The 16,131-nt window shown below is 31.5% G+C and overlaps 1 protein-coding gene and 1 long non-coding RNA gene across 3 annotated transcripts in view; one reads left to right on the plus strand and one right to left on the minus strand.

Annotated features, from left to right (window-relative positions):
• Positions 1–2,735: 2,735 nt before the first annotated feature.
• Positions 2,736–5,899, minus strand: LOC125051884. Its single transcript, XR_007117363.1, has 3 exons — positions 5,789–5,899; positions 5,523–5,644; positions 2,736–5,249 (listed from the first exon to the last, which is right to left on the minus strand). It is a non-coding gene; the product is annotated as an uncharacterized LOC125051884 (long non-coding RNA).
• A 1,184-nt stretch (positions 5,900–7,083) lies between these two features.
• Positions 7,084–16,131, plus strand: part of LOC125051557 — a 35,786-nt gene continuing 26,738 nt past the window's right edge. The window contains exons 1-3 of one of the 2 annotated variants that reach the window (XM_047651961.1): positions 7,084–7,524; positions 7,975–8,164; positions 8,404–8,442. In XM_047651961.1, coding sequence (XP_047507917.1) covers positions 8,053–8,164; positions 8,404–8,442 — 151 coding nt within the window. In that variant the 5' untranslated portion in view covers positions 7,084–7,524; positions 7,975–8,052. The remainder of the gene's footprint in view (positions 7,525–7,974; positions 8,165–8,403; positions 8,443–16,131) is intronic. The other variant, XM_047651962.1, reaches the window with a different exon arrangement.

The following is a 16,131-nucleotide window of genomic DNA, read 5'->3' on the forward strand; positions in this document are numbered from 1 at the left end:
AAGGTAATCCTGTCTTTAATTTGCCAAAAAGTATTTTCAAATTAAGACTTATAGGCTCCGAAACGACAAAATAACAATTTGTTCAAACTCCACCAGCCTCATTGATATTTATGTTCCTCTTTTCTTATTGAATATTGTTTTTTTATTAAATTTTTTTACTTATTTTGATTAATCCTCTTGTCTTTGCCTTGAATTTGTTGGTAAAAATGGTCTGGTCTGAATTGAATGTTTTTATCATAACATGTTTTAGTATTTATAAACGCATTTGCGAGCTTTCTAGCAATGTGATTGTCCATGGGCGCGGTATCATTTAACATCAGATGATCCTCCTGTCCGTTTGCCTCCAATTACATTAAAAAAATAATCATGACACTCAACCACGACCACGAGTAGCACGATTACAAAACGAGACAGAGTTGGTATTAACTATAATGTTAAAAGAATTTTGTTTTCTTATAAATGGGGGCAGTAGTAGGGTACATAAAAGCTCGGGAACCTATGGTATGCTCATCTAATAGATGGTCACCCATTAAAAATGCCACTCACTCATTTGCAAGTACATTTTTTTTCCAGTTAAGCAAGAGTTCAAGGCACCTCATTAAGTAAAGAATAAACTCAAGTAAAAATGTATATAACATTGCAGCATTGAACAGTGTAGATCTAGTGGATTTAGCGTGCGACTCTCAACCATGACTTAGTGTGTTCTAATCACGGTTGTGTACCAATAGATTTTCCTGTTATATGCCACTTAATAGTTGCTGGTACAGTGAAGGCTGTGTGAAGAGGGAAATACATACAGTTGTTAGATTATCTTTTATTAAACCATTTATAGTTAATTGATTTATGGAATGGATAAAACACAAAATCGCCTTTCCCGTGACTAACAAGACGGTTAAAGAGATCCTAAAGGAATTTCTCTATTTTTAGTCACAGTTTTATAGCGCTTGTAATTTTATGTGTTGTAATAAACTCTGGGTAGGGCCTATTTTACAACCAATAATCACGGTATATTTCCGGCAGTCGACTAATTTATTAAGTAGATTTTCTGCGTAGGAGTTATTACCGAAGCTTGCACGAACGTAGTGAAAATAAAAATGCTAGTAAAACATTTCGGATATTTATAAATGCTAGAACAGAGCGTTTACAAAGTCAAATTCGTTTGCCTCAATAAAATTGATATGACGGCCCTCGTCCGCAATATGAACACAAATAATACAAATTTTAATACAGAAGCTACCGAACGGATATTTGGATGGTTTCTTCTAGATATTGATTGAAAGTTTGAATGTAAACAATGCATTGTTTTTTTAACGACTACAACAATAAATAATGAGATCGCAAGACTTTTGCCGAAATATACAAAAGCCACGAGGCGAAGCTGTTGGCGGTTTTTCGGTGAAACAAGTTATTGTTACTATTATCTATAATCCGATACCATTCTGTTATGTATTACTCACGCTAATCTGTTCCAAAATACATGTATCTAGGTCAAGTTTGGCGCAATAGCTTCTATCACCATCAGGTATCTGTCATGGGAAAGATCATTGAGCTTGTCAGTAGGATCAAGTAGAAGATACGAGTCAAGACTGAGTGACATCACAGGTTTATTAACGAGTGGTAAAGTAACATTCGGCCTAATTTAATATTCATGAGGCCATCACATTAATTACGGAGCATACTCATGAGCAATGAAATTGGCTGCTTAACACCTTACGATACGATTCATACACATAACATTCACTCATTCACTCACATGCTGTTAAAAATAAAATTTGTTGAAAAAAAAACAAATGACTTTAACCGTTTAAAACATTAGCTTATAATTAATATAAAATTAGGGGTTCAGAAATCTAAGTGACACTTCAATACAAGTGTAGTCGACCTTTTTGGACATTATCGGAACCAAGAATGTTGTATTACAATTTATGAGTGTTAAAAAAACTAAAGGGGTAATTTTGGCTTCAAGTGTGCGAGGATTGCTAATATTTGGTTTACGCTTCTACTTATTTACTAAAATATCTTCTATATGTAAATTAACTAAGTTTGAGCATTGTTGGCCTAGTGGCTTCAGCGTGCGACTCTCATACCTGAGGTCGTAAGTTCGAACCCCGGCTCGGCACCAATGGACTTTCTTTCTATGTGCGCATTTAACATTAGCTCGACCGGTGAAGGAAAACATCGTGAGGAAACCGACATGTCTTAGACCCAAAAAGTCGACGGCGAGTGTCAGGCACTGCAGGCTGATCACCGACTTGCCCATTAGATTTAAAATGATCATGAAACAGATTCTGAAATCTGAGGCCAAGACCTAAAGAGGTGCCACTGATTTTTTTTTAACTTAACTAATTTTAGGTTACAAAACTATTATTATAAATCATTCCTTTATTGCTTATGATTTTATTTTTACTTCTGAATTCCTCCTATCTACAACTCTCCTACTGCACAGTAAAAACAGCCCACTTCAATTAAAACCGAAGGGCTACCGGGTAAACTACCGGGGTTCGCACGAAAGCTTTTAGCTTTTACCCCGATAGTTTACTATGTCCGCAATCCATAATCAAACTGGATCCAAAAATATTTGTGTAAGGTAATTGTTGACATTTTAAACAGAAGGCTACCAAGGCTACCAACCTCGCGTGCCTATCAAAACAAAACAATAATTGTTTCGTTCCGAATAATACCACATACAGGATCGACCACCCAGCCACGGAGGGACAACAACGGAATAAAACAGATATTTATAAATCGTTTATCTAAAAAATTTCGTGAACACATACACAGCTATATCTACAGCTTGGCAACTAATAACACTGTTAATAAATGCATTATGTATATCGGAGCAATGGTGGTGGTATCGGCTGCCATTTTCATTATAATTTAATATCATCAAAGGCAAATTAGTTTAAAACAGTTATATTGTTTATTAGATTTGCCAATATTAATAAATCTACAAATTAACAGACTTTTTGATAGTTTGGCAGGCGATACCAGCACCATTGCTCTGACATGTGCATTAGAACTTTATTTAGATATTTTACCTCAACGAATCAAGTATTATTTTCTCAATATAATTAAATTTAGAATGTTCAAGGCTAGGTTACTACTAATACTATCAGTCTATACATCAATTATTAATATTTCTAATTACCAAACTGCTGTCACCCTGCAAATCAATTTTGCCATCAATCACCAAGAGCATCAACCGCTAAGTTAGGCTCTTGAGCTTCTTAATTTGATCATTAACTATTTTAAGAATAATAAAACTGTTATTTAATTATAAATGTCATTAACATTTATGATAAATATTTATTTGAAAAACTTAGTTCTCCTCGAGTCCACCAGGGGAGCTGTAAGCTTATTCATAAAAATATTCGATACAATTACATACCTATTGGTATGTCGCAAACAACAAAAACAAGGGAATCCAAATTCCAATACAGATTTACAGAACTTGAAGCCTTTTCTCTTCCAAATATTGTGTCAGTTGTAGCAATAATTGCTCAAAATAAATATTAATGATAAATTGATCTCAAATTTGCCTATCAGATATAGAAAAACCTAACAATCTCTTCCAAAATTTAAAAGAGATTGCTATTCACAGTATTAATATTGCCAAGCTTTGTACAATAAAAACATACTTAAATACAATTGTAGAGAGCTTATAAAATTAATATCAGTCATAATTGAAATTGTTTACGTAAAAAACAATATAAGCTATTATATATATTGTATTGTTATTATTTAAACATTTCAAGAAGAAAAATTCCTATTATATTATGTGTGCGTATTACCTTATTTTGTTTAGAACTTATATTATCAAATCAGAGCTACCTTAGAACATTAAGAATACTATTAACTTTTTTAACAACTACTAGTTATTATGACTCATTGTATTTTTTTATTTTATAAAAACAATTCGAAAGGATACACTGTGAAAATGTGCTTACATTTCTTGAGTTTTAGAATTTTACAGAATAATTGTATTTTCTTTCTTTCTTGTATTTTCTGTATTTAAACTAAGTGTACAATTTTATAATAAACAATGCTTTTCGAAACACTGTTCATTTACATATAATTTCAATGTTTACTAAGTATATAAGAATTATTACACAAAACTCTTCTAAGAGTGGCATTTGTATTACTTTGTCCCACATGTCTGAAAAATACATTATATTTGGTACCAATAAGCTGTACAAAAAATGGCATCGTAATTTGATACACTGAATATCATACACTTTCTCCTAAAGTAATGTTAAAGTTTTTCTTAAGTAGTATAGAAAAAACGCTAGGTTAAAAATACTACACAGTTTTCTTAGACATTAGATATAAAAGCTTTTTATTCAGATCATAGAAATATACATGCTTTTAACTTTGGCCACAATAAGGCACAACACATGATGGTATCATGATGCCAAGATTTAAAAGGGAAGAATAAATTGACATTATAAATAGTACATAATTTAGGAACTTAGGATTATCTACAGGTTGAGTACAGAACCTTTGGTTTTATTTTAAAAATATTTTTTTTTTAATAATATTGTGCGTATACATGGACAGTGTCGTCGCTCAAGTAAGATCAAGTTTCATGAGTTCTTGGAGAACTTTTAGACCATTTTTCTACTACAATGGAAAAGAATATATATGAAAAACCATATACATCATTCTCCTATGTAGCAAATTGTATTGTATAACTTTTACACACCCAATTTTTTTTTAATTTGGGATATATTTTAATAATATTGTTTCAGTTATCAATAAATAAATATATATGAATTCAATTTTGCAAAGAAACTATTCAAATCCATATTTGATTTTACTTAAAAAAAGAAAATAAATAACTTTGAAAAAAGTTTAACTTAAGACAAAGCCTCATATCACATAATATATAACATAAAAAATGAGTATTACATTAAACAGGTACAAATTGATTTTTATAAAACTTAAAGTTTTAAGTGTACTTTGGACAATAAATGTGACCTCACAGAAAGTTGTATCAAATTTTTACATGGCAACACAAAATAACTCTTTTGCCAATCATATTGTAAGCATAATTTTACTAACTTATAGCTAATATTACTTGTAAACTCATACAGATCTATAGAACTATGGCAACATCAGGGATGACAATTGTACAGTTCTCATTAGCATATGGAGACTACCTAGTATTGGTTGGTTTTAGTTTCTCAAGATCCACATTAATATTGCTCTTCTTTCCCAACTCTAGTATATAGTTCCTCAGTTTCATGTCACTGAAATGAGAGAAAAGAAATTTAACCTTCCAAATAGAATATATCTAAAGAGAATCTAATTAAAATAAAATTGCTTTTTTTTTCTCTTTTTTGCCCAATGAACTATGCACAATGAACACTATAGGTACTATTTTCAGTGGTTGTCTTTAACAAGATAAAATAAAATAATTTTCAAAAAAAAATCAGTGATATAAACATATATATATATGAAAACATTTCTTGACGTAGCAACAAATACCTAAGCAAGCCTCATTTTATATTATGGTATTTTACCTGATTTTCATACAAAAACAGCAGATACAACAAACCAATGCCAGTAATAAAAATGTTCCAAGTGTTGTTATTAAGTATTCAATATCATTATTTTCCTCAGACATTGTATGTTTTCAAAATTTCTGAAAAATATTAAAATATTTGAGTTAATAAATGCTAACCGTTCGAAACCGTTTCATGAAATTACTGTAAATATTCTTATCGAAGTAAATAATCAGTTAAATTAAGTTAAGGTAACAACATCAATTCAGTGAACATTTCTCTACCTGTTTTTCCATAACATACACTTAATAATGACACTATTTAATATTTAAACTTTTATTGCATTTTTGCTTATAGTCGAATTTTTAATTAGACGATATCAACTGACGTTTACGGTGTTGTCACTTGTCAGTTTTTAATGAAATAAAAATAGTGTTGTGACAAAGTAAAAATGAATTAATGATCGGCACTAGTCGCCGCGCCGCGCTTTGTAATAAGACGTCAAAAAACTGATTGTAGTTACATAGAACTAGTACCTAACTTATATCAGAGCACTTTTATACAATTTTAAAATAGAAATAATATTCTTTTATTGTTTGAAATGATTGACTATTCACACTCATTGTTCATTCATCTGATTGAACAAGAACTGAACGCATCACTATTACTTTAAATATGGCAACATTATTTTACAAAGTGACATTAGCTACTGTCAGTTGGCTTCGTCTAATTAAAAATACGACTATAGTATTTAAATTTAGTGGGCAGTATGGTTTTTACAAAATAGCGTTTGCGAATTGCGATTTGCGATCCAATGACAAATATCAATCGACGATCGCACAGATTAGCTCGCAATGCGTGACCACTGACCATAGATTACTTACACGCAAATTGTCTATAATTTCATTTAGATACAGTACTCCTGCCCGTAATTTCGAACTTGTACGCCATTTTTGGAGCTTGAGACAAAAATCTCTTTTTATACGTGTGAAGCAATAATGCTAAATAAATCTGTATGAGAATGACATAGGCTTATGCTGTGTCACTTGACCGTTTTCAATTAAATTTATAGGTCACCCCTGTCGAAAAGTGATCGTGTCTCAAGCCCATGAACACATTCATTATAATGTAACCGCCAATCAATTGACTTTAACAAATGTTACATTCAATTTGTTATTATAATGTTAAATTTTTGAAATAGTTTTAAAGCCACAAGTATCCGAATCCCGAAATGCAATTGTACACTCAAGACTCAACCAAGCAAAAAAGCACATGAGTGTCAATCAGCTGTCTCATTCACATTAGTCATAACGATTAAAACCAAGTAGCAAAGTGTCTCTCTAAGTTTTTACGTGATTGCTCTGAGTATATAGTATGGGAATGTTATGTTATGGCTGTCAAAATCATACAGGACTCGGCCGGACGGTGCAGCGGAGTGCTAAGCCTCGTCTACCGTAATTTTAGTCGACGTAGAGTGAAATAATTTATAGTCTACATATTACCAGTCACAGATAAGCTATACTACTGTTAAAGTGACAAAATAAGTGTTAACGTCATTTTCATTTTATTTTCGATTCTCGTTTTTCATTTCAATTTGCTGCTTGCGCGTGATAACTGTATTCTGCGTTACAAAATGTATCCTTATTATTGACGAAAAGTGTTATAACTTTTTATAATAATTAACAAATGTAAATAAATACGCGTGGAGGTTCTTCGGTTTAAACCATTTGTTTATGGAAAGTAGAACCTTAATTCTCTAACCAGAACTTATTTGTTTGACTTGTCTCTTGGTGATCGTTTTTGTTTGTTAAAATGTGCATACATTCAAAAACGCTTATTGTAGTTTGATTAAACATAATTGTAGTTGGTTATGCCTGCTGTGTGTAGTGTAGTGTAACCTGTGAAGTGAAAACAAGTGGAATGTTTAATTGAAATTATTGTGATAATACGTTTTGAATTTAAATATCAATGTCGTATACTTGAGTGAACAGCGTGTGATTTCTTAGTGAATGCGACAAATGTGAGTAAAAGTACCATTTAAGTAACTGTATTTTACTGGTAACTTGATGTCAAATGCATGCTTGAATGAATATTTTACAAATACTAAGTATCATAGTCAGTATTCTTCAAGTAAGATTTGTAGTAGAACTTACATAGTCTTATTAGAATTCCAATATCTGTTAGAGGTGCTAGAAGTAAACATTTAATTATGTACTTGCTTATAATTTAGTAATATAATATCTGTGCTTTTTAAATATTTAGATAAGTCTATAAATACTTGTCTTAACATATTATTTTATATCTAATTAAATAGACATTACAAGAAATGGGGTTTACTCTACCGTTTATCTCAAAAGCATTTTCGTAATGTAATAAATTACTTAAGTAACTTGAAGATTAAATTTACTAAAAATTATAAATTAAGAGATGTTTATTAGTAGAGCTAAAACTTCTTCACTTTATTTTGCAGATTAATAAAACTTAAGTGATATGCACTGTTCCTGATGTCCTGTAGAAGCTTCTATGAGTTTGGCTGAGACATGCAGTCATGGCCAGGGGAAAAACGCTATACTCCCTAGCTGTTGTCATACTTGGGTTTATGTGCTTTGTAGTTGGCGCTGTTGCCATTGGACTACCAACTTGGGGTTATTATTATAGCTGTAAGTATGATTTTATTTTTTTAATATTTTATAATTCTGGTAGCTGTGAAATGCTACTTAAATAGTTTTGGTCTAAACATTATTTTTTAAGTTTGAATTCACTAACACTTCATATAACATATCAAAACTAATTTGAACATTATTAAAATACTCTTTATTACCAAAGGTACTTCACAGTCTTGACAATTCAAAAACATTTGACTTTTTCATTATAACATAAGCTTGACTAATTCTTTCAGATGATTCTGACATAGCACTCTCACTGCAGTCCTATTATTGTAAGTAATTTCTTTCTACATTGTACATAGCCTCCTACAATTAATTTTCTTGGTAATATGGGTGCTTGTATGTGCTAGGTATGGTGGTAACACATAAAATTTGATAAAAGTCATATAGTCTGTATAGTTAATATCTTCTAAAGTAATCAAATATTTGTTATACTTCAGCATGCTCTCATAACTCTCAATGTATCGCTTCTTGTATCTTCACAGGTTGTTTATACATAATAACCTAATATTTGCAATTTATAACAAGTCTTTCAATATAATTTTTTATCTAGATAGGGATGAAGACATCCTATGTCTATTCTATCCTATTAGAGTGGTTCCAAATGCCAGGTTAAAAAAAATAATTTACTATCTTACACATATATAGGTTGATAGTAATTTTACTATATATACAAGTAGAATATTTTACGGTTACCCAGTATGGCCTTCTTTCTTGTCTTACGCAAATTATCTGATAGTGCAAAAACATCAATAGTAAAATTGCATGCAAAATTCTAGAAATGAACGTAACTCTGCGACCGTTAAACATTTAAACACGTACATTATCTATTTTTAACACGAGAAAAAACCGGATTTATCAACGGAAGTTTCAATCCTAAGCAAAGTAGGACGGTAGAATCTGCTATACATTGTCTTACTTTTACCTTTCTAAAGCCCTATCTCGAGATTAACGGGATATTGATAGCTTTTTATATTAAAACTTCGTGAGTAGATTGACGCGATTGCTATAATTAAATGGTTCTTGCTCTAAACGATATTTTGATAATAATGGTTTATAATACAGTGCGTAACGTTTTACGTTTTCTCAGAAATAAGAATAGTTTTTATAATACTATTAAAAATGAGGTATACAATTGTCAGTTTTAAGAATAGCCCGTAACGTTTTTGTGCTTTGTGATATTTTTGCATTTTAAAACGTAGACGCCCACGTTCCATGGTGCATTTTAAAATGTGATCCGCCCGCCAAACAGGTCGTTGACCCTGGGACCTTTGTCACAAAACTTGTACTGATGTACCATGTTGCTTATGGCGTTGCTTTTAGATACCGTACGTTCAACTTTGGTGATATATTGTAATTCTCATTTGATAGGTAGAGTTTAAAGAAGTATGAATAACATTCTAGTTTTTAATCTTAATTTAAAATTATTATGATATAGCAAATAATTTTCTCCTTTAACACGAACTCTGCTGCTTTCCTTAATACATAAAAATATATACATACATAGTTTACATAAAAAAATAATTAAAGGAAAGTAACTTTTACTAACAAAGAGAGATCTTATGCGCTAATGTGTATTTTCTATAACTAATAGTTATCTATCATCCAATATCGCTATCGATTAAGCTTCTAACATGTGGCACTAGACGATTTATCACCTAACTATAAACTACAAACCAGAAAAGAGGTACTCGTCAAGGCGATACGGCAAAAAAGAAAAGTTATATATTCAAAATAGTTGAAGATATTCTAACGTTATAGTTGTCCATGATTAACCTTTGACCTTCTGTTGTCTCAGTAAATCTAATCAAATAGTTAGTAGAAACGTCGTTCCAAAATTACACGTTTCTGAATTCTGTCTAAGATATCGAAAGTTCAAGGTATCAATACCACGAAATTCCGCAAATTTAGGTCAAATAAGCGTAACTATACTTGGAATGGTACTGAAATTCCTTGTATGCAACCGAGATATTCAATTCAAACAATAACAATATTGTAAGTTTGTTATTCAAATATCGTACTAAAATTTTGTGTTCAATATAACATATTTTAACGGATTTTGTAGACAGTACTTACGCAACCGTACTCTGAATAATGAATTTAAAAATTGGCTCAATTTATTGTCGCTTTATAAAAAGTAGAGTTATTAAATAATTCATAGGTTGAAAAACACTGTTTATTTATTAAATTTATTTTTTGGGATCCCATAACTATAGCCTACGCTCTTCCGAAAACTATATCCTTGAAATTCCATGTCATAACTCCTCCTTTCTTGGCGATTCCTTTAAGGTCTCTGCAGTTAAGCTATGGAATTCACTTCCAATCCCTATTCGCTTAGCTCCTTCTCTATCTTCCTTTAAATTTCTTCTTTACAAACATTACCTGTCCACATCGTATCCCTAACTTTAATAATAGGTACCTACTGAGACTGATCTTAATTTAAGAAATTAAAAATGATTCATGTGCACTTTTTTATTATTATTATTTTTTTCATGTATTCTTTATTAGTTTAGTTTGTTTTTTGTTCCTTGTTTCCAACTCAATGTAATACATGTATTTTTGCACTTCTTGCCTATCTTATGTAATTAATACTTTTTGTTTTCTCACAGTGGTTGCCTGGAAGAGATCGCTCGAAAGCGATAAGGCCGCCAGTTGCTCTCCTTTTTATTTAATTATGTCAATTGTACTATATTAATGTATATGCAACGAAGTGTTAATAAATAAATAAATAAATTACACCACATCATATATATAATGCATTTTTAAAGTAAAAATTACAATATATCTATTCTAAAATACATTTTCAAAATTTCATGAGCATCGCCTTGATAACTGAAAGTGTTCCTCAGTCCGCTTCACAAGATACTTTTGCGAACTAGCGAACTGTAGAATCAACTCCGGGTGGGGGTCTTCTCTGAGAGATACGACCTCCAACTGTTAAAAGTAAGAGTCCTCCCTCAAAGGCAAGCAACGCACCCACCTAAAAGTGTCCATGGGCTGCCATGACTGCCCTTTCTGGGCATACCTACCGTAGGCTTGTTTACTCGTTTTATTAAAAATAAAATGACAATTACGGTGAACATATTTTACAAAAATAATATCCAATTCCAATTTTAGTTTTTAATAGTAATTTTTGATTTAATAATAATTATTGCCTTTTTCGCTTAACATCGCTTTTTTTTTATTGATCAGCCCAGTACCGAATATATCAAATATTGGATAAGTAGTGTTTATACTGTTGTTTTGTGACATACAATGAGCTATCTAAACATCGCCCTATGTTGTCAATAGTGTTGCCCAAATGCAAGACCAAGACGAGACTTAGCCCAGTCTTGGTATTGTCTTGCGACAATACACCTGGTCTTGATCTTGGTCTTGGTATTGCGCTCTCAGTCTTGGTCTTGGTATTGGTCTTGCAGCAAGAGTCTTGCAAGTCTTGCGAGACTTACAAATACCTATTAGCCTATTGCTATTTATTGAACACGTTAGTTTAAATTAGTTTTATTTATTTAGTAAATTTATTTAATTATTTAGTAAAGACTATTGTCTTCAGCGATGATTTACTAACTAATAATAATTAATTTGTTTAATGGAATGGGATGGAAGAGTTGTAGAATAAAGACAATCTATGCAATTTAACATTTATTTAAATAAAAAAATTGCAGTACAGTACAGAATAGCATCGACATAATTAACTTCCATTAGACTTGCAAACGTTATACAAAACGAGTTCAAAAAGTTATAAGTACAAGTCAAAGCGTTTCCTTACACAAAAATTCTCCTAATGTACCTATGTAAATACCTATGTATTATTGTATCTACCTATAAATTGGTAAAGAAATGATATGAACGGCTCGCCAACATGCAGATATAAACCCCGAGAGGTTTTTGTTGTGTGGCTAAAACTAAATATGAATATGGTTGTTTTCGAATTAAAAAAAATTGGTTACTTTATTTATATTAATTCTTTTGACCAAGAATTAATACAAAGTAACCACCTCGCTGATTCATCACTTAATCTATTTCTATGTTTTCTAATTACTAGCGATGCTTTAGAAAATAATCTCTCAGCAGGTACTGAAGTTGCAGGTATCGAAAGAAAATCACGAGCCATCTTGGATAAAATCGGATATTCCGTCTCATGCGTCCTCCACCACTCTAAAATGTCTTCCGAGCTGGCGGCTCTCGGTTTACTTAGATACTCCTCCAACTCGTCAGAAACTAAGCCTTGAAGACAAGATCCAGATGACGACGTAGAGGGACATGCATACAGTTTCTCAAAGTCTATTACATCTTCATATTCCTCATCCTCACATACTTTGTTTTCATTTCTTGGTAATTCTGGAGATTTAGACACCGAGTGTTGCTGTACGTGTAGACTTTTATATTCTTTATAAAGTTCATTAAATTTGTGCAGGCTTTCTGTTTTAATTTGCTGCCCCCATAATGTAATATCAAAAGTCTGAGCTTTGTGCCTTGGGTCTAAAATTAAAGTGGTACAGTAAATCCAGTTGCTCTTCTTATAATGTTTAAGCATTTTATCTCGGGCTGCTTGGAAACCTAAAATGAGCCTTTCATCCACTTCAGTTCGATTTGGTTTCTCATCTAATTGTTTTACCATTGATTCAATTTTATCAAGCAATAGATTGAATGATACAATGACTAGCGGTAATGTAACATATTTTTCTCCACCAAGTTTCGTTGATAAAAGTTTAAAGTTTATTAAAAACTTATGTATTTTTTCGAGTATTTGCCATTCCGTTTCTGTGATTTGAAAATCATTCAATTCGGTTACTGAAACGCATAATATGTTAATGCCAGGTCTCACTTTTAAACCAAATCCAATCATATCATGTGTGGAATTCCATCTTGTTGGACAGTCGAGTATAGGATTGAGATTTGATGGCACGCCAACTGCTTCACAAGCAGACTGGAACTTCCTCTTCAATATCTCGCTTCTTTTTATTTTACTGGAAATACTGCGTAATTTTGTAATACCTGTACGTGAGTCAGCAATATTTGGCACATATTCTTCATCTTCCTCAGTTTCGTCTTCATAGTCTTCATACTGCTGTTCTTGTTCTTTATTGTCAGTTTCAATGTGTAAAGCTAAGGTCTTTAGTAAATCTTGTACACCAAGGTTCAAAATGTGAGCAAAGCACCGGAAATGTTGATTGTCTGAATCAAAATGCAGCAGTTGTTTGCCAAGTTCACACATAAATTTGGTATTTGCAGTTGCGTTGTCCACCGTGATACCCTGTATTTTATTAATTATGCCATATTCCAATAAACATTCGTGGAAAATCGTTGCAATATCTAACCCAGTATGTCGACCGCGCGATGGTATAAAATCAAGGACTACAGATCGATACTTCCAGTCATTGTCTATAAAATGAATTGTGACCCCGTAGTAACTCCTACCAGCAATGGACGTCCATCCATCAATGGTAAATGACATTTTACATGAATATTGTTGTAGTCGATTTTTAACATTCGATTGTAGTTCTTCAAATCGCTCTTTAACTTTCCTTCTTAGTGTCGACCTTTTAGGAAATATCGTATTCGGGCATATCGATCGAAAATATTCCTGTGTATCTTCATCATCGAAAAATGAGAAAGGAAGATATTTTTTTACAATCCAATCAACTGTAGCTGTCATGAAGTTGTCACTTCGGTTTTCAGATACTGACTGAAATAAAATATTAAAATATGTGTTAATAATAGTAATAATAGGTACCTATTAAAATTTAAAACTATGAACATAGCATGATATCTATAAAAATATAATATAGGTACTAGAAAACCTAAACTATACCTAAACTAGCTTCGCATTTGAATAAATTACCTAGGTATAGGTCTGTACCTATATCTAGGTATCCTAGGTATACCTATAATCTGTATTATAATCGTGTTACGGAAAGGATATACTTAATGTACATACATATCAAAGGCACGGATTCCTATGGTGATAAGTGATAAGAAACCAATAAGGCAACATTTTTCAATACCTATAATTACCTACATAATTATTAATGTTTGTAAGTCTATACGTACACAAATCATTCATTACATAGGTACCTACGTCAGCTGATCGGTGTCAAATAGTGTCAATCAATTAATAATCGTCCCCGTAGAGCGAAAACACATTAGGTTGAAAAATGCCCAAATCGAGTTAACAATGCCAATAAAACTATAGTTTTTTCCCCTATTTAACTGTCTAACCGTCAATTTTGTAGGTATCCTAGTTTCCGATTTACAAAAAGTGAAAATTAAATAAATCTATTCTTTGGTCCTAATAGAAAATAAGAGAAATTACGAAATCATGTTAACTATTTTTTTATTTATCAAAAACTTACATAGCTTATAAAATAAAAGATTACCTAAGTTACTTTTATATTAACATTTTTAATTCATAGGAAGTGTAGAAGATTTTTTTTATATAAAAGTAGTTAGATTTTATACTATTATAAAACAAAATGTCTTTTAACTCTTAAGTTTTTTTTCATTATGTATATTTTGTATATCTACCAGTTAGTCGTAAATTACCCAAATCAAGTACATATAACATAAAAATAAACTCGATCTGAGTGAAAAATCACTAACTAGGGGCAAATATTAACTAATTCATAACTACATCGGATATTCTACAGAGAACAAATAACTAATTGGTTTTTTTTTTAGGTTTTCTCAGTAATAACTTAATCATCACTTTGGGTAGCTAACATTTTAACTTAATTTGATTTCCTTCAAAATGAAACTAAAAACATTAAAATATGGCATGACATGCTAAAGTTATGGCAATTTATATTTTTCAAAACTTTAACCCTCATTATCTCAAAACAGGTTTTTTGGACTTAATGAATTTTCGCTCTACGGGGACATATATTCATCCAAGAAACAACTCCGTATAACATTTGTTTTTCTGGTATTTTTATTATTATATTGATAGTTTTATGCCACAAAATAACAAATAATTGAACACATATTAGTTAGTACAAAATCGAAGTAGGTTTTGTAGCTTGGGAAATTGTTTTTTGTTTGTAGTAAAATAAACTTAAGTAGTGCCGCGGCTGCCTCAGTAATTAAGTAACTATGTACCTGCTTAAGTAGAGTACTTTATTTAGCTCACGGTTCAAATGAATGCAGATTCTAAACCAGATACCTACCTACCCTTTCTGTAACACGTAATACAAGGATACCTATACAAACACCCGTTTGTAGAAATAGAGATTAAAATCGTAAAAAAATTTAATAACTACGAACTACTAGAACGTCCACTGCTGGACAAAGGCTTCCCATTCGGGGTGTAGTTGCCCATAATTGCCACGCTGAGGACTACGTACTACTAAATAATTTATAAAAAAAAAATTTAAACTATAAAAAGTAAAGTAGGTATTTATGAAACACCCTAATTTGCATTGTTTTTTTTTTCATAAATTTACAAAAATAAAGTACCTACGAGAAACAGCTAGGTACTTTACTCTGGAAATTACTGTAATTATTAATTGGGTACCTAGTATTTACGTAACATATTTTTTTCTTACCTGTCTACTTATTGCAGTGGTTGTTAAAAACCTTGTGATATCTCCACTTTGACTTTGACTTAATGTTGGTTTTCTTACAGGAACAAATATTTGCGATTCCTTCCCGTGAAAAGATACTAGATGCTTTCTTAAGCCTGAAGTGTTTCTGTTTTTCATTTTTATTTCGACTTTCTTATGTTGGCACAATTTACACATACCAATTTGGGACGCATGAGTTATTTCGAAAAACTCGTCATATTTGCTTTTAAGTCTTTTAGATCTAATTCTGCAACTCTCACTACTCCGACTAGAGCTATTTGAATCTTCGTCACTCATGTCAAATTGTAAACATTCACTCCGAAAGTAATAAGGATTTAGAGTATCTAGCTAGGTAAATCGGCGAGAACAATAAATAAGATAGACTCGAAGCGGAACTCA

This window comes from Pieris napi, chromosome 8 (assembly GCF_905475465.1).
Source record: "Pieris napi chromosome 8, ilPieNapi1.2, whole genome shotgun sequence".
In the NCBI taxonomy this organism is placed as follows: Eukaryota; Metazoa; Arthropoda; class Insecta; order Lepidoptera; family Pieridae; genus Pieris; species Pieris napi.